The 19,589-nt window shown below is 42.2% G+C and overlaps 1 protein-coding gene across 2 annotated transcripts in view; it reads right to left on the bottom strand.

Annotated features, from left to right (window-relative positions):
* The window catches only part of GUCY1A2 (guanylate cyclase 1 soluble subunit alpha 2), a 479,090-nt gene extending 462,639 nt beyond the window's left edge, over positions 1-16,451 (bottom strand). For both annotated transcript variants that reach the window (XM_086339009.1, XM_086339010.1), the window contains exon 1: positions 16,031-16,451. In XM_086339009.1, coding sequence (XP_086195135.1) covers positions 16,031-16,330 — 300 coding nt within the window. In that variant the 5' untranslated portion in view covers positions 16,331-16,451. The remainder of the gene's footprint in view (positions 1-16,030) is intronic.
* Between the last annotated feature and the right edge of the window lie 3,138 nt (positions 16,452-19,589).

The raw sequence follows: 19,589 nt of genomic DNA, 5'->3' as shown, positions 1-19,589 counted from the left end.
GCCAAAAGTGGGGCGGGGGCGGGGGGCAGTGCATGGGGACACCTAATGAAACATACAAGCTATTGCACAGCAAAGGAAACCATAAACAAAATGAAAAGACAACCTGCAGAATGAGAAGAAATATTTATGATGCTACTGACAAGGGCTTAATTTTCAAAATATACAAACAGCTCATAAAATTCAACAACTAAAAAAACAAATAACTCAATCCAAAAAATGGGCAAAAGACCTACAGACTTCTCTCCAAAAATAACATATAGGTGGCCAATTAGCACATGAAACAATGCTCAACATGACCCTTCTTCAGGGGATCTTCCTGACCCAGGGATCAAACCTGTGTCTCTTATGTCTCCTGCATTGGCAGGTAGGTTCCACTAGCACCACCTGGGAAGCCCAATGATTAGGGAAATGCAAATAAAAACTACAGTGAGATACCACCTCAGAGCAGTCGGAAAGGCCATCATTACAAACAGACAAATTCTGGAGAGGGTATGGAGAAAAATGGAATCCTCCTACACTGTTCGTGGGGATGCAAAACACTATGGAGGTTCCTCAAAAAATTAAAAGTGGAGTTGCCATATGATCCAACATTCCCACTCCAGGGCACATACCCAAACAAAAACTATAATTCAAAAAGATATAAGCACTAGTTCAAGATGGCAGAGTAGAAGGATGTGTATTCATCTACTCCTGCAAGAACACCAAAATTGCAACTAGCTGTTGAATAACCATCAACAGGAGGACAATGGAACCTACCAACAAAAGATACTTCATGTCCAAAGACAAAGAAGAAGCTGCAGCAAGATGGTAGGACGGGCGCAATCACAATAAAATCAAATCCCATACCTGCTGGGTGAATGACCCACAAACTGGAGAACAATAATAACAAAGAAGTTCTCCCACTGCTATGAAGGTTCTGAATCCCACGTCAGGCTTCCCAGCCTGAGGATCAGACAAAGGAATTGAATCTCCAGGGAATCTGGCCAGCATGATTTGATTACAGGTCTTCCACAGGACTGGGGGAAACAAAGACTCCAGTCTTGGAGGGCACAAACAACATCTTGTGCATACCAACATCCAGAGGAAAGGAGCAGGGACCCCACAGCTGACTGAACCAAAACTGCCAGCTAGTGTTGGAGGGTCTCCTGTGGAGGTGAGGATCACCAGGGGCTCACCACATGTCACCTCAGGCCAAACAACTACCAGGGAGGGAGTGCACCTCACCCGTTAGCAGAAATCTGAATTAAAGCTTTACTGAGCAAAGTCCTGCCCACAAGTTTAGTTCAGTTCAGTTGCTCAGTTGTGTCCGACTCTTTGCAACCCCATGGACTGTGGCACGCCAGGTTTTCTTGTCCATCACAAACTCCCAGAGTTTATTCAAACTCATGTCCATTGAGTTGGTGATGCCATCCAACCATCTCAATCCTCTGTCGTCCCCTTCTCCTTCTGCCTTCAATCTTTCCCAGCATCAGGGTCTTTTCTAGTGAGTCAGTTCTTCGCATCAGGTGGCCAAAGTATTGGAGTTTCAGTTTCAGCATCTGTCCTTCCAATGAATATTCAGGACTGATTTTCTTTAGGATGGACTGACTGGATCTCCTTGCAGTCCAAGGGACTCTCAAGAGTCTCCTCCAACACCACAGTTCAAAAGCATCAATTCTTTGGCACTCAGCTTTCTTTATAGTCCACCTCTCACATCCATACATGACTACTGGAAAAACCATAGCTTTGACTAGATGGACCTTTGTTGGCACAGTAATGTGTCTGATTTTGAATATGCTGTCTAGGTTGGTCATAACTTTCCTTCCAAGGAGCAAGCGTCTTTTAATTTCATGGCTGCAGTCACCATCTGCAGTGATTTCGGAGCCCAGAAAAATAAAGTCTGTCACTGTTTCCACTGTTTCCCCATCTATTTGCCATGCAGTGATTGGGCCAGAGCAAGACCAAACTTTTCCCATAGCCAGTCCCTCTCATCAGGAATCCTCATCCATCAGAGGGAAGACAGAAGAAGGAAGAAGAACCACCATCCCATAGCAGCTAAACAAAAACCATGTAACAGAAAGTTAATCATGATGAAAAAGCAGATAGTTACGTCCCAGATGAAGGGACAAGATAAAACCCCAGAGAAACAACTAAATGAAGTGGAGATAGGCAAAACACCAGATAAAGAATTCAGAATCATGATAGTGAAGACAACACAGGATCTAGGGAAAACAATGGAGAAGATGCAGGAAATGTTTACCAAAGACCTAGAAGAACTAAAAAACAAACAGAGATCAATAATACTCTGCTGCTGCTGCTGCTGCTAAGTCGCTTCAGTCATGTCCGACTCTGTGCGACCCCAGAGACGGCAGCCCACCAGGCTCCACCGTCCCTGGGATTCTCCAGGCAAGAACACTGGAGTGGGTTGCCATTTCCTTCTTCAATACATCAAAGTGAAAGTGAAGTCGCTCAGTCATGTCCAACTCTTAACGACCCCATGGACTGCAGCCTACCAAGCTCATCTGTCCATGGGATTTTCCAGGCAAGAGTATTGGAGTGGGATGCCATTGCCTTCTCAATAATACACTAGAAGGAATCAATAGCAGAATGGATAAATGAACTGGAAGATGGAATGGAGGAAATCACTACTGAAGAACAGAATACAGAAAAAAAGAATGAAAAGAAATGAAGACAGCCTAACAGACCTCTGGGACGTGAAATGCACCGACATGCGCATTATAGGGGTCCCAGAAGGAAAAGAGAGAGAGAAAGGACCTGAGAAAATATTTGAAGAGATAATAGCTGAAAAGTTTCCAAACATGGGAAAGGAAATGGTCAACTAGTCCAGGAAGTACACAGAGTCCCAGGAAAGATAAACCCAAGGAGGAACACATCAAAACACATAGCAATCAAACTGACAAAAATTAAAGACAGAGATAAAATATTAAAACAACAAGGGAAAAAATGACAAATAACATACAAGGAAACTCCCATAAGGCTATCAGCTGATTTCTCAACAGAAACTCTACAAGCCAGAAGGGAATGGCATGATATATTTAAAGTTATGAAAAGGAAAACCTACAACCAAGAATATTCTACCCAGCAAGACTCTCCTTCAGATTTAATGGAGAAATCAAAAGCTTTCCAGACAAGCAAAAGTTAAGAGAATTCAGGACCACCAAACAAGCTTTATAACAAATGCTAAAGGAACTTCCCTAAGCAGGAAACACAAGACAAGGAAAAGACCTACAGAAAATAAACCCAAAACAATTAAGAAAATAGTAATAGGATCATACATCTATATAATCACTTTAAATGTAAATGGATTAAATACACAAATCAAAAGATATAGACTGCTGGGCATATGAAAACATGTGCATGTATGTATGCACTTCCACTTACCACATCACAATGCTTGACCCCCAAATTGTGTTTAAGTATTTTACATTGTTAAGTTCCTTATGTTTCCATTATGGCTTACAATTGCAATTACCTTTTATTTTTTGTCTGGCTATTGATTGTGAAAACTGATAAACATCTTTCACTATAGTGATTATGTAACTATTACTCAATACCATTGTATCATGATAGGTCAACAGAAAAATAATAGAACTCTATATATCACCAAAACTACAATTTAACAGAAAAGACATGTGGTGCCAAGGAGAAGGAAGGGTAAAGGAAGGATGGAGGGGGCATTTGGAGTTAGCAGATGAAAACTAGCATATCAGTTCAGTTCAGTCATTCAGTCGTGTCTGACTCTTTGTGACCCCATGGACGTCAGCATGCCTGGCTTCCCTCCATTGAGTCAGTGATGCCATCCAACCATCTTATCCTCTGTCGTCCCCTTTTCCTCCTGCCTTCAATCTCTGCCAGCATCAAGGTCTTTTCAAGTGAGTCATTTCTTCGCATCAGGTAGTCAAAGTATTGGAGCTTCAGCTTCAGCATCAGTCCTTCCAATGAATATTCAGGACTGATTTCCTTTAGGATTGGCTGCTTTGATCTCCTTGCAGTCCAAGGGACTCTCAAAAATCTTCTCCAATACCACAGTTCAAAAGCATCAATTCTTCACTGCTCAGCTTTCTTTACAGTCCAACTCTCACATTTACACATGACTACTGGCAAGACCATAGCTTTGATTAGATAGACCTTTGTTGCAAAATAATGTCTCTGATTTTTAATATGTTGTCTAGGTTGGTCATAAATTTTCTTCCAAGGAGCAAGCATCTTTGAACTTCATGGCTGTAGTCACCATCTGCAGTGATTTTGGAGCCCAAGAAAATAAAGTCTGTCACTGTTTCCATTTTTGCCCATCTATTAGCCATGAAGTGATGGGACTGGTTGCCATGATCTTAGCTTTTTGAAAGTTGACTTTTAAGCCAGCCTTTTCACTCTCCTCTTTCACTTTCATCAAGAGGCTCTTTAGTTCCTCTCCACTTTGTCATAAGAGTGGTGTCATCTGCATATCTGAGATTATTGATATTTCTCCCAGCAATCTTGATTCCAGCTTGTGCGGCATCCAGCCCAGCATTTTGCATGATATACTCTGCATATAAGTTAAATACGCAGGGTGACAATATACAGCCTTGATGTATTCCTTTCACAATTTGGAACCAGTCTGTTGTTCCATGTCTGGTTCTAACTGTTGCTTGTTGACCTGCATACAGATTTCTCAGGAGGCAGGTAAGGTGGTCTGCTATGCCCATCTCTTACAGAATTTTCCACAGTTTATTGTGATCCACACAGTCAAAGTCTTTGGCATAGTCAATAAAGCAGAAGTAGATGTTTTTCTGGAATTCTGTTTTTTCCATGGTCCAACAGATGTTGGCAATTTGATCTCTGGCTTCTCTGCCTTTTCTAAATCCAGCTTGAGCATCTGGACATTCATGGTTCATACACTGTTGAAGCCTGGCTTGGAGAATTTTGAGCATTACTCTGCTAGTGTGTGAATGAGTGCAATTGTGCAGTAGTTTGAACATTCTTTGGCAGTGCCTTTCTTTGGGATTGGAAACTAGTATATACAGAATGGATAAGCAAGGTCCTACTGTATAGCACAGTGAATAGTCAATATCTTACGATAAACCATAATGGGGAAGAAGATAAAAAAGGACATGTATATATAACAGAATTACTTTTCTGTATAGCAGAAATCAGCACAAGATTGTAAATCAACTACATTTAGATAACAAAGAAACAGGTGGAAAAAAACAACAGGCCCACTGAGAAAGAAGCCCAGTAATCTGCATTTCAACAATCGTTTTTAGGTATTTCTTTTGTTCACTGACGTTTGATAACCTCTAGCTCAAATGAAGAACTGTTTAATAAATCCCAAATAAAGTCTGGGCAGGAAGTGATTTCTCACTGTTCTATTTATAAGAATGTTCACTCTTTCTCAGTTCCACCAAACAGCCATAACAAATCAGTCTTCCAAGATATTTCCGGCTCCCCTACCTCCTAAATCAATCTATGCTGAAATTTTCAATTTTATGAGATGCCCTGAGCTTACAGCACATAAGTCTAGATCTTCAGATCCTGTCCTGAAGTGATATTTAAGGAGCAAGATTTTTTTATTCCGTCTAACAATGCATTTTTGGTGACAGTAGCCCACTTACTGACAAACAGTTCCCACCAGAAAGAGAGCTGTACAGAAAATATAAGCAGACTTCTACTGGAGACTGAGAGAGTTGTTACATTTACCTAATTTCTTAAAATATAAATGGGCTTCTCAAGGAGTTCCAGCAGAAGGATCCTTTTCCATTTTCTTTCGTTTTAGCACAACTTCATTCTGAAGTTTTGCTTTAAATGGCAAGAGTAAGTAAAATTCAAGCAGGTCTGCATACTTGAAAGTATCTCTCAGAGACTGGGTATGAAATCTATTTTATTTGACTCAACCAAATATAGCACAGGAAAAAATTAAACAAAAGAGAAATAACTATAATTGGATAAACAATAATAGTAATAAATTATTAATATAATAATAATAATTCTTAAACAAGAACATCTTTCACTTATTCTGAACATTTTATTGAAAATCCATTAAGTATCAGGTACCATACTAAATACAAGATAAAAATAAGAGTATTGAAATGAGTCAGAATTTAAACAGCAGAACTTTGACTTTTGACCTAACCATTGGTCTATGCATCAAATAAGGGCCTGCAAAGAAGGTGTAGTCCTTAAAGGCCTAGCCAGTTCTTATAAATATTTTCCCTACTTATGCCACATAATTTTTTTCTTCCTAGATGTGTGTGAAATTCACAGTAAACAGTGTTTATATCTAGAGATAACCCACTAATTTTACTACCATATTCAAAAAAACATGTAGGTTTACCTTCAGTTCCATATGCTAGAGGCAACAAGATAAAACAAAAAAGGACTTCCCTGGTTGTCCAGTGGTGGAGAATCTGTCTGCCAATGCAGGGAAACAGGTTTGATCCCTAGTCCAGGAACATTACATGTACTGTCGGGCAATTAGGCCCTTACTCAACAACTACTAAAGCCTGCACGTTCTAGAGCCCATGCACTGCAACTACTGAAGGCCTTGCCACTGCAATAAGAAGCCGCACACAGCAACTAGAGAGTTAGCTGATGCCCAGTCGTGGATGTGTCTGGTGGTGCAAGTAAAGTCTGATGCTGTAAAGAACAATACTGCATAGGAACCTGGGATGCTAGGTCCATGAATCAAGGTAAATTGGATGTGGTCAAACAGTAGATGGCAAGAGTAAACATCAACATTTTAGGCATCAGTGAACTAAAAAGGACTGGAATGGGTGAATTTAATTCAGATGACCACTATCATCTGAATATCATTATCATCTTGCCTACTACTGTGGGCAAGAATCCTTTAGAAGAAATGGAATAGCCCTCATAGTCAACAAAAGAGTCTGAAGTGGAGTAGTTGGGTCCAATCTCAAAAATGACAGAATGATCTCTGTTCAATTCCAAGGCAAACCATTCAATATCATAGTAATCCAAGTCTATACCCCAACCACTGATGCCAAAGTAGCTGAAGCTGAACAGTTGTATGAAGACCTATAAGACAGTTGTATGAAGACCTATAAGACCTTCTAGAACTAAGACCCCAAAAAGATGTCATTTTCATCACAGAGGATTGGAATGCAAAAGTAAAAAGTTAAGAGATACCTGGAGTAACAGGTAAGTTTGATCTTGGAGTACAAAATGAAGCAAGGAAAAAGCTAACAGTTTGGCCAAGAGAATACACTGGTCATAGCAAACACCCTCATCCAACAATAAGAGATGACTCTGGTCATAGCAAACACCCTCATCCAACAATAAGAGATGACTCTACACATAGACATCAACAGATAGTCAATACCAAAAGCAGATTGACTACATTCTTTGCAACCAAAGATGGAGAAGCTCTATATAGTTAGCAAAAACAAGATTTGGAGCTGACTGCCACTCAGATTATGAGCTCCTCATTTCAAAATTCAGATTTAACTTGAAGAAAGTAGGTAAAACCCCTGAGCCATTCAGTTACAACCCAAATCCAATCCCTTATGATTATACAGTGGAAGTGACAAATAGATTCAAAGGATTAGATTTGACAGACAGAGTGCCTGAAGAACTATGGACAGAGGTTCACTGCATTGTACAGGAAGCGGTGATCAAAACCATCCCCAAGAAAAAGAAATGAAACAAGGCAAAATGCTTATCTGAGGAAGCCTTACAAATAGCTTAGAAAAGAAGAGAAGCAAAAGGCAAAGGAGAAAGGGAAAGATATGCCCAAATGAATGCAGAGTTCCAAAGAATAGCAAGGAGAAATAAGAAAGCCTTCTTAAGTGAACAATGCAAAGAAATAGAGGAAAACAATAAAATGGGAAAAACTAGAGATCTCTTCAAGAAAATTAGCAATACCAAGGGAACATATCATGCAAAGATGGACACACTAAAAGACAGAAACAGCAAGGATCTAACACAAGCAGAAGGGATTAAGATGAGTGGAAAGAATACACAGAAGAACTGTACGAAAAAGGTCTTAATGACTCGGATAATCACAATGGTTTGGTTACTTACCTGACATCCTGGAATGTGAAGCCAAGTAGGCCTTAGGAAGCATTATAAAAACAAAGCTAGTGGAGGTGATGGAATTCCAGCTGAGCTATTTATAAATCTAAAATATGATGCTGTTAAAATGCCCTGGTGGCTCAGATGGTAAAGTGTCCGCCCACAATGTGGGAGACCTGAGTTCAATCCAGGGGTTGGGAAGATCCTCTGGAGAAGGAAATGGCAATACACCCCAGTATGCTTACCTGGAAAATCCCATGAATGGAGGAGCGTGGTAGGCTACAGTCCATGGTGTCGCAAACAGTCAGACACGATTGGGTGACTTCACTTCACTTCAAAGTGCTACACTCATATGACAGCAAATCTGGAAAACTCAGCAATTGCCACAGGACTGGAAAAGGTCAGTTTTCATTCCAATCCCAAAGAAGGGCAATGCCAAAGAATGTTCAAACTACCACACAATTGCACTCATTTCACACGCTAAAGTTAATGCTCAAAATCCTTCAAGCTAGGCTTCAATGGTACATGAACAAAGAACTTCCAGAATGTACAAGCTGAATTTAGCAAAGGCAGAGAACCAGAGATCTAATTGCCAACATCCATTGTATCACAGAAAACCCAAAATACCTCGTGCAAAATGCTGGGCTGGATGAAGCACAAGCTGGAATCAAGATTGCCAGGAGGAATATTAACAACCTCAGATATGCAGATGACACCACCTAATGGCAGAAAGTGAAGAGGAACTAAAGAGTCTCTTGATGAGTGTGAAAAAGAAGGACAGGAAAGCCTGATAAGCTACACTCCACGGGGGTTGTAAAGTGTTGGACACAGCTTAGCAACTGAACAATAGCAATCCCTCTCACAGAACCTCAGAGTACTTCAAGGTAGATAAACTATACAGTAAAAATGATAATATAATTACATTACCTCTACTAACAAACTAATAATCACTGATGTCATTTCCCACAGTCAAAATTTATCTTTAAAATGAAGGTGGTAGAGCTGAGCTGGTAGAATAGAGTGCCTTATACAAAACATAAGTTATTAGTTGGGTAACTGTTGTATCTCACAGCCTAAGCCTTTGAACATACATACAAATTATTTTGAATGCAATGGATGGGGAACTCTTGAAATTTTCAGGCAAGTGAAATAAACAATTTTTCTTTCATCTAATGATTTTTCCTAAGTTAAAAATAATTTGCATTGAAATACCCATATTCTACCAAATACATATGTTCTAGTATTTTTATCAGAGAAGGCAATGGCACCCCACTCCAGTACTCTTGCCTGGAAAATCCCATGGACAGAGGAGCCTGGTAGGCTGCAGTCCATGGGGTCGCTAAGAGTCGGACACGACTGAGCGACTTCACTTTCACTTTTCACTTTCATGCATTGGAGAAGGAAATGGCAACCCATTTCAGTGTTCTTGCCTGGAGAATCCCAGGGACGGAGGGGCCTGGTGGGCTGCCGTCCATGGGGTCGCACAGAGTCAGATATGACTGAAGCGACTTAGCAGCAGCAGCAGTATTTTTATGGAATTTATAGTAATGGTACTCATACTTCCACATAACATTCAACAGTTTGACAGAAATTTTTGAATCTGTAATGATTATACATATTTATGTACTCACATGAGTCACAGCCAGGGAGCCAAAAATGGGCTCCACTTTTAATTTTTTAATGGATAGACTGGGCAATGCCAATAAAATTTACACTGGGCAATGCCTAAAAAATTTTACCAATACGTTTAGGTACACATCATCAGTTGACCAATGAACTCTTTTAATAAGGTTGTTGTTGTTGTTTAGTCACTAAGTCATGTCTGACTTTGGGACCCCAGGCTGCCAGGCTCCTCTGAGAAATCATGGGATTTCTCAGACAAGAATACTGGAGTGGGTTGCCATTTATTTACTACTGAGCCACCAGGGAAGCCTTTTGTAATAAGGTTATTAATAAGTAAGGTCTTCCCAGGCGGCACTAGTGGTAAAGAATCTGCCTGCCAACGCAGGAGACAAAAGAGATGCGGGTTCAATCCCTACATCAGGAAGATTCCCTGGAGGAGAGTATGGCAACCCAACCCAGTATTCTTGCTTGGAGAATCCCATGGAGAGAGGAGCCTGACAGGCTATAGTCCACAGCACTCATGCACTGATAAGTTACTGAGAAAAAAACAAAAAATTATAGATCATTTGGAGGCATTTAAATTTGACTGAAGTTAATGAATCGCAGCTTGTAACTATCATTTATCAAGTTCAAGAAATTTTACAAGAAATATTGCTCCTCTTTCACAACACAGCTATAAGGTAGTCATGATTCCTACTTCACAAAATAGAAAACTAAGGCTCCGAGAAGGTAGGGGTTGGCTCTCCCAGGGTCTTAGATATAGTAAAGGGCTCAGGAAGGAGTTATTCAGATTGTCTGTCAAAAAACATATCCTTGTACTTTCAACTCTGCCAAGCTGTTTCTGATGACTAGGAATGAAGCAGAGAAAAGTAATAGAAAACAGAATACAGAAATATTTCTATAGAAATAGAAAAGGTCATTAAATTCTGATTTCAGATTGTAGTATCTAATTTATACAAAAGTGAAAACATTAAACTAGTAGAATACATTTTGTTTCATTTTTAACTTTAATGAATCTATTGCTCAGAAGTTTAAAATTCACATTTAACTTCAAAATCTTAAAATTTCAATTAAAACACATAAATGTGTCAAATACCTTACCTCACAAATATATTTTATATACTTTTAATGATTTACATGTTAGTTACACTTACAATTTCTAAGGTTTTATTTAAGGCCTTATACATCACGGGGTTCATTTTATTTAGTGAGAGGCTAAATACGTGTTTTTTATGCTCTTTCAATTTTCCATTGGCATATATCAGTAAAATTTCCTTTCCAAAAACAATTTTTCTTTTTTGCTACTTAAATTCAAGCTTCCCTTCCTTTTTCTTTCCTCGCTGTTCTTTATTTCTTGGACTAATCCTCATGTAAGTAGCTTTCCTCCCTTTACATGCCATCCTTGCAATTCTGTTACTTTTCTTCCTGTCATTCTGCTATCTATAGCTTCCGAAGTCTTCAAAGCCGCCTGTAATGTGCCTGGAGGGCTATAGTCCTTGGGGTCACAAAGAGTTGGACATGACTGAGCAACTGAGCACGCAAACAAATGTTGTAACAGCTAGTAGTGCTCAGACAAGAAACCTAAGAAAGCCTTGCCCCCAGTTGATTTCTGAGAGTATCTTCACTGATAGGCTGACATTAGCAAACCCCAAACTGAGGTCAAAGTGACAGGGGTCTAAGCAATCATCATTCATAAAAATAAAATGAAAATAAAATGAGATCCCAAATTTACCCTTGACGCAAAAGGTCCCAGCTGTTTCTTCGTATGTGTTCCCAAGTAAATTATTTCAAAATAAATAACATAATAAGTGATTTATACCAGATCTTTAGGATTATTTTTCTCTTTATGGCTGCATCCCAGAGATCTGCAGTGAACAAAACCAACCAAAGTGGAGGATAAAACTTCCCCTAAATATCTCCGCAGCAACCGGAGTTCTTATATTTTCCCTCAATACAGTTTACTTAGAATAAAAGCTATAATTCAAGTTTCATGAGGTTGAAGAATGCGAAAGTTTTATTTGGCATTTGTATCACCAACGCTTTGTACAATACTTGCCACATAGCAGACCCTCAAGTATTTTTTAACAACTAAGTGGAAAAAATAGTACTTTGATGCCCCCACTTGAGAAAATAATCTACTTTCCCCAGTTTTAAAACTCATATGTCCTTGCTTTTTATTTCATATGCCACTGTGAGAGCTTATTCAAAACTTATTTAACTTATATGCAGAGTACATCATGAGAGACGCTGGGCTGGAAGAAGCACAAGCTGGAATCAAGATTGCTGGGAGAAATATCAATAACCTCAGATATGCAGATGACACCACCCTTATGGCAGAAAGTGAAGAAGAACTAAAGAGCCTCTTGATGAAAGTGAAAGAGGAGAGTGAAAAAGTTGGCTTAAAGCTCAACATTCAGAAAACGAAGATCATGGCATCCAGTCCCATCACTTTCATGGCTAATAGATGGGCAAAAAATGGAAACAGTGACAGACTTTATTTTCTTGGGCTCCAAAATCACTGCAGATGGAGACTGCTTACTCCTTGGAAGAAAAGCTATGACAAATGTAGATAGCATATTAAAAAAGCAGAGACATCACTTTGCCAACAAAGGTCCGTATAGTCAAAGCTATGGTTGGAGTCACGTATGGATGTGAAAGTTGGACCATAATGAGGGCTGAACCCCAAAGAATTTATGTTTTCTAACTGGTATTGGAGAATACTCTTGAGAGTCCCTTTAACAGCAAGGAGATCAAACCAGTCAATCCTAAAGGAAATCAACCCTGAATATTCAAGGAAGGACTGATGCTGAAGCTGAAGCTGAAGCTCCAATACTTTGGCCACCTGATGGGAAGAGCCAACTCATTGGTAAAGAACTTGATTCTGGGAAAGATTGAAGGCAGGAGCAGAAGCGGATGACAGAGGATGAAATTGGTGGATGGCATCTCTGATTCAATGGATTTGAATCAGAGTTTGACAAGCTCTGGGAGATAGTGAAGGACAGGGAAGCCTGGTGTGCTACAGTCCATGAGGTTACAAAGCGTCAGACATGACTGAGTGACTGACTTGGTGACTGAACAACAACATTGAAAGCTTGACGATACCTGTCTTCATAGAATGTCAGACCAGGGAGAGGCTTTAAATGTAATAATTTACAGAAAAGAATGATCCTAGGTAGTAAAAGTGATATACAGAGTGACATACATGTATTTAGTTATCCAAGGCACAATGAATGAGAACCAGGTCTCCTGAATTTTGTATTTTTTTTCAATTTCATCAATTCAATTTATTTTTATTATTGAAATGTTGTGAAGTATCATAACCTGTATAGCTAACATCAATGCAGCTATTAGTATCTCTTAAAATACCAAAAACCTGAGTTTGAATATTCCATTGACCAAATTACTAGCTGAATTACTTGGCAATATCATAGTATTTATTAAATGTATTTCCATTTCCCTACTTGCAAAGTATTCTGAATAAAAAAGAAAGAAATCTCCAGTGATCAAGACAACATTCCACAATGAGACCACTAAGAAGACAAGAGCTTCCACAGCAATGCAAGAAGGTTTGCAAAACTCAAGAAGGTTTAAAACAACTAGAAATTTCCATCTAAGAATGCTCTGATAATGGCTATTCTCAGAGTTTTTTTGGGTTTGGGTTATTTTGCTTGTTCATTCGTTTTTAAGTTGTTCAGCTCTAATGAAAGGACACTGGATAAGTGTTGGACATAAGTGTTTCCAGAGAAGTTTAGAATGCTGACAGCGTAGGAGAACAAATTTACAGTAATTTTTTGAAGCAGTGTTCTAGTTTGCCAAACAAAAGAAAATGCGGGTAGAGAACACAGAGTAGTCACTGCTTTGAAATATATTGTTTTGTGTTACCAAGTCCACTGTTGATATGGTGAGTCAATGAGAACCGGTTTATACATGTCTTCGGAAGTTGGAATTGTTACACTATATTCACCTATATGTTTCCAGCATTATAGGTGAAAAAGCTTTTTCAAAATATAAAAAATTACAGAATGGAAAGTACATACAGCTGTTGCTTATTTCTGATTATCACAATTATTTTCAAATTTGTTATCTAAACACCTGATTACATGTTTTTTTAATCTGGCAAAGAGCCAAAGTCATTCAAATTTTACGTTTTTTAAAGGGTAAAAGTCAGAGACTGTTTCTTCCCTCTTATTTTGGCAGTAAATAGTAGCATTCAATTTATTTTATCTACTTCTAACATAAGTCATTGAGAGTAGTCTTATGTTAAACTCGCATTACCAAAGGCACTTCCACAACTTTTGAAAAATTTCTAAATTCTGATTTTTAGGGGAAAAAAAAAAAAACCCTCCAGAATTATCAAAACAATTCCCACAAAAATCTAATACTTATCTTTAGTAAAATTATCACATTACATATGAATCTGTTACAATGAAGAATTAGTATATTGCACAAATGTTGCTTTGGGCACTGACACAAAACTACATATGCACAGGATTACTGGACTCCTTTTATAAAGGCTTAAGTTCAACAATTTGCAACATCAAATAGTTCCTAAAAGTGTGCTTCCTCGGAAATATTTGCATTAATAATAGCAAACAGTAGCTAACCTATTTTGGGTTTTGTACCTAGCTTATCAATAGAAGAAGTGGCAAAAGCTAATCGAAGGGAAAATGCACAAAAAAGGAAGATGACTGAGACAGTAGTCTCATTGCTAGAGGAAAAGGCCATACTCCATTAAGGCAACAGCCCCAGGATACTTGTAGGCCTGTCTGGTACAAATCCCCGGTCTCTGGATCCAATTCTTTCTTAAGGCCCTCCTACCATCAACTGCAAGAGTACTTTCAAAAGGGAGACTCAAGAGCAGGCAAACAAGTTCAATGTTCAGATTCACTTTGAAAACTTTAAAGAAGTAAAAGTCTCCAAGATGGGCAGCTAAAAGTGCTTTCAGAAGTTGAAATCCTTGTAACCAATCAAGGTGCAAATAAAAATCAGCTTTAGTTTGACAGTGAATCTCTTTAGGATTCTGTCTGCAATGGAGTTCCTTCAAAACAGAGCTCATACAGTCTAAGAAAGACTGAAACAGAAGTCTGGCATTACTGCAAAGATTAAAAGTCAAGAGTAGCTGAAATGCCTGACCAGGAATGAGGCAGAGTGCTCTGGAAAGATACCAAGAATCATAGGGAGTCTGGAGTACACCTGGAACTGATGATACAGCCATCCCTAATGAGCACAAGTTAGAGAGAGCTAGGCAGGCATTCGGAGAAGGCAATAGCACCGGGCTGCCGTCTATGGGGTAGCACAGAGTCAGACATGACTGAAGCAACTTAGCAGCAGCAGCCAATACTCTTGCCTGGAAAATCCCATGGACGGAGGAGCCTGGTGGGCTGCAGTCCATGGGGTAGCTAAGAGTCGGGCACGACTGAGCGACTTCATTTTCACTTTCATGCATTGGAGAAGGAAATGGCAACCCACTCCAGTATTCTTGCCTGGAGAATCCCAGGGATGGGGAAGCCTGGTGGGCTGCCGTCTATGGAGTCGCACAGAGTCGGACACGACTTAGCAGCAGCAGCAGCAGCAGGCAGGCATTTATTCATTCAACAGATAGTTACGCAGGGCCTAATATAAGGAAACTGAAAAAATGAGGGAGAATGCACTAAAGAATCCAGGGGACAGAGTGTGAAGGATGAGGTAGGGGTGCAAGAAAGAGAAGACAGGTTTAGAAAACCAAATACCCGGGTTACCGACAGAAGAAGACTGAGCCAATAAATGACCAGTAACGAAGAAAAAAATACACGAGGTGGTGAGAAAATAAGAGATGAGAGGGCTCTTCATCAAAAAATTATCTGACAACCGGTCCCTAAAGATTGAGAAAAGGAATGCAACCTAGGAAGGCAGTTAGCTTGCAGAATTCAAATTTGTCAGAGAAGGTCATGCTAAGAGCAAGAGTGTCGGGGGGGAAAAAAAGAGGGGAAGAGTTTCCTGGAAGGGAGCAGGGGTTCCTGTGGGATGCTGGAGAAGAAAGGAGGCACAGTGCTTGGAAAAGTTTTGGGGAAAGAAAACAGGTGGGTGAGAAGGAGCCGTCGAGCCATCAGGGTGACTGCGACGAAGGAGGTTGCAAATGCTGGGGGTGGGCAGACAGACCTTTGAATCAGGAGGCCCCCAGAGGAGTGAAGTCTCACTCCATGCCCGTATCCCAGTGCCCCCTTCCACTAGGGCCCAAAGTCCAGGTCTCTCCCGGGGGCCATCGGGAACTAGGCCGGGCTAGGCCCCGCCACCCCGCCCCCCTCCCCACACACACCCCGGCGGCGGGGCTCTTGGCACGCGGCGGGACCAGCCTGGCTCCCACCTGCCCGGTCCGCGTCCTTCCACCCGAGGCTCGGCCCTGCCCCTCGTCTCTACTCACCGAGGGCGCCGTCAGACGGCTGATGCTCTCGCCCAGCGAGTCCAGGTTGACCCGCCTGCGGCGCTGCGCTCGCCTGGCCCCGGCTGTGGCGGCGCTGACTGCGGCGGCGGCTGCTGCGCCGGCCGCCGGGGCTCGGGCGGAGACGTGCGCCGCTCTGGGCTCGGGCAGCCCGGGCGCGCTGCGGCCGCCGTTCCAGCAGAGCCTGGACAACGGGCACTCCGCCTCCTCCTCGGGGCTGGTCTCCAGATAGTCCGAGCCCAGGGAGCTGAAGGACTCGGACGAAATCTTCCTCCGAGACATGCTGTCGGCGCTGCGGCGGCCGAGGCGGCGGCGGCGGGAATACGGGCGGCGGCGGCGGCGGCTGCACCGGCGGCGTTAGGTGCGCTGCGACCGCGGGGAAACGGGGCAGGGCTGCTCGACCGGGAGGGCGGCCCCGGAGCCGCGGAGCCTCGGGAGCCGACTGCTCATGGCGGGAACTTGCAGCGCCGCGCTGCCCTGGGCCCGCGTTCGCCGGCCGCTGCCGCCTCGGCGCGCGCCTGGACGCGTCTCCGCGGCTGCTCTCAGCTCGCGGGGAGGCTGCGAGTGAGAGCCCGGGGGCTGCCGGGCGGGGAGGCGGCGGCCGCGCGGCAGCGGAGGCAGAGGCTCGCGCCGCCCGCGCGCCCAGCTCGCCCCTGTTGCCCGCCCTCCGCCCGCCAGTCCCTCCCACCTCCCCTCGCCGTGCCGCCCGCCTGCTCCCTCCGTGCGCCCCCTCCTCCGCGCCGTCTCTCCGCAGCCGTCACGTGTTGCCTTCGCACCCACTGGAAGTCTCTGCCTCTGTGCTGTCGCCACGCTTCGGGAGCAACGGGGACACTTCGGCGTCCTCTGAGCGCCACCCCAGCTCCCGCCATCCCCACCTCCTCGCGGAAGAGGCAGCTGAGGAGCAGATGGGGCCCGGTGGGCCCTGAGACAGGGGGGCACCCGGCCGGGACGGAACACCTGCCTCTGCAGCCGCCTCAGGGAAGCCTGAGGGCGTGGGACTGGGGGTCCATCATTTAGAGTCCATCATTGACCTTTCCCTCCGAGTTCATTTGGGAAGTTCTGAGGCCAGGGGGAAAGGCCGAGGGGTCCAGCCCGCCCATGCCCAAGGAGTCGCTTACAAGGGAAGGGGAGGGCCAACGTGTTGGTACCCACCCTGCTGGAGCAGCAGCTAGTGAGGACGGGTGTTCTCGGCCGAGGCTGCGTGGGCTTGTAGATAGCCCAGAGCCGAGAGGCAGGGAATGGGGACAGCGTCTGCTTGGGCAAGAGCCCTGTTGCCGAGCGTCGGCCTGGCTGGGCGAGCCCGGGCTCCTGGCCCCTCCGCCTCTGTGCTGGTGCTGGACAGCTCCGCTGGCCACCTGCAGCCGCGTTTGCAGGCGTAGTCCTTTCATAGACTCCACCACCTGGGAGCCAGGGAATGACACTACCCTGTCCTTCATTCTCCTGGAGCTTTGCTCCAAATATGCGATCTGTTCGGGCTAAGCTACAAATGTTGCTCGGAAAGCCAAGGGGAGTGAAAGACTTTTCAAACCCCAAGAACAGCGTCCCAGGTTTGCTGTGGAGCTGCTTCATTCCAAAGCTTGTGCTGTGCTGTGCTTAGTCTCTTAGTCGTCTCCGACTCTTTGCGACCCCATGGACTGTGTAGCCCGCCAGGCTCCTCTGTCCATGGGGATTCTCCAGGCAAGAATATTGGAGTGGGTTGCTATGCCCTCCTCCAGGGGATCTTCCCAACCCAGGGGGCGAACGAAGGTCTCCCTTGTTGCAGGTGGATTCTTTACCGACTGAGCTACCAGGGAAGCCCCATTCCAAAGCCTGCCTCTTGGCAAAAGAACAGTGGCGCTTCGTGCCTGTAGTGCCTGTCCCCATTGTGCTTGCTTTAGCTCCAGGAAAGCCTGGAACTTGTTCTAACATTGAAATGGGCAAATAAGGGTCCCCGGCTGTGCTTCCCTCTGCAGCAAAGCACCTGAGCACGCTCCCCACCATTCCCCTTCCCTGGAAAAGAAAAGTTGATAGGTTCTGGCTTTCGCTCCGCTCCGTAGAGATACAAAAGCAAAAGCAGTTTTTCTTTTAAAGGTTCTTCCAAGGTAAAGACAGATAGGTTTCTGGATTATGTCTATTTTATAACTAACAGATAAAACAAAAACCCTTTGCTGCAACACAACCTCAGTTTGCTTTTAATTCTAAATCTTCCCGTTTGTTTATGAGAATGTCTGAAGATTCCTTTTACATTTGAGGAAAATGCCCTCAAATTGATTCAGAGATATGCCTTAATCAGGTTTTAAATAGGTGTTAAAGATATGAACTTGCATATTACCAGTCACATACTTCCCTTCAAATACATATATATGTATATGTGTGTGTGTATATATATATATATATATATATATCTCAGTTCAGCTGCTCAGTAGAGTCCAACTCTTTGCAATCCCACAGACTGCTGCATGCCAGGCTTGCCCTTTGAGTCGGTGATGCCATCCCACCATCTCATCCTCTGTTGTCCTATATATGTATATATTCTTTCTCAGTCTGCTAATTGCTAACTACATAGTTTCTCCTCTTAGTAGAGAAAATCAGGCCTCTTTTTAAAAATAATAATAATAGTTATTATTTATAATCATTATTATTATTATTTTGATATTTTGGTGTATCTACTGTTGATTTTCCCACTACTTTGCTTAATTCTATATGCATTTGTTTCCACTGGAAATTAGATACACATTATATTTTTATCATAAAGTTTATTCATCAGTTCTGCTGAAAACTTTCACTGGCCTTTTTTCCTTATTTGGGGGGTGGTAAACTACATTATTACAACATTGGGAAAGCTGTTTAATATTCTTGTTGTGCAGTATCAATCATAACATAATGCTGGAATTTTTAGTTCTCTTTTTTCAGTAATAATGATATAACTGTCAAGTTCTTTACAGTCATAATTTTAGATCTTCTATTCTGGATACTAAACAGCATATGCCTTTTATATTCTTTTAATAACTACTGTAGCTCACACACTCACACAAATGTGCTTTTTTGGTAATGGCAAATAACCTTTACATTGAACTTAAACCAAAACTTTTACTGATCATTCATACTCTTGTCTGAAAGTCAAATGCCTGAGTTCAAGGCAATAAATATCATTCATTTACAAAATTTACAGGCAGCCCAAGAGTCTTCTTGTTTACACTGAAAGTTTGTTGCCAGAAAGAATTCTGTACCTATGGGACATTTTTGCTTTGTGTGAACCATTTGAATCAGACTCTTTATAGTATCTAGCCAGAAGAAGTGGGTCTTACAATTTTCTGTATGAATTGATTATCACAATTTCCCCACTAATTTTTAAACTATAAATAAATGGAGGCCTAGATATAAATAGTATATCAATCTATTTTACTTTCAAGGGTTTCCTTTATATTTCTGCTCAGGAGGAGGGTTCAAAACTTGTCTGTATGAACAATGCCGTGTGCTATACTTGAATTAACATCTTTAAAAGATAACATAACCTATTCTCCATAAAACAAAAATTTAAAGCCTTAGAACTATTAAAAGG

Source organism: Bos grunniens, chromosome 15 (assembly GCF_055505025.1).
Source record: "Bos grunniens cultivar Pamir isolate PY7600 chromosome 15, Bosgru_T2T1.0, whole genome shotgun sequence".
Taxonomy (NCBI): Eukaryota; Metazoa; Chordata; class Mammalia; order Artiodactyla; family Bovidae; genus Bos; species Bos grunniens.
The sequence above is the reverse complement of the archived record's forward strand: the minus strand, read 5'-3'. Positions and strand labels throughout refer to the sequence as shown.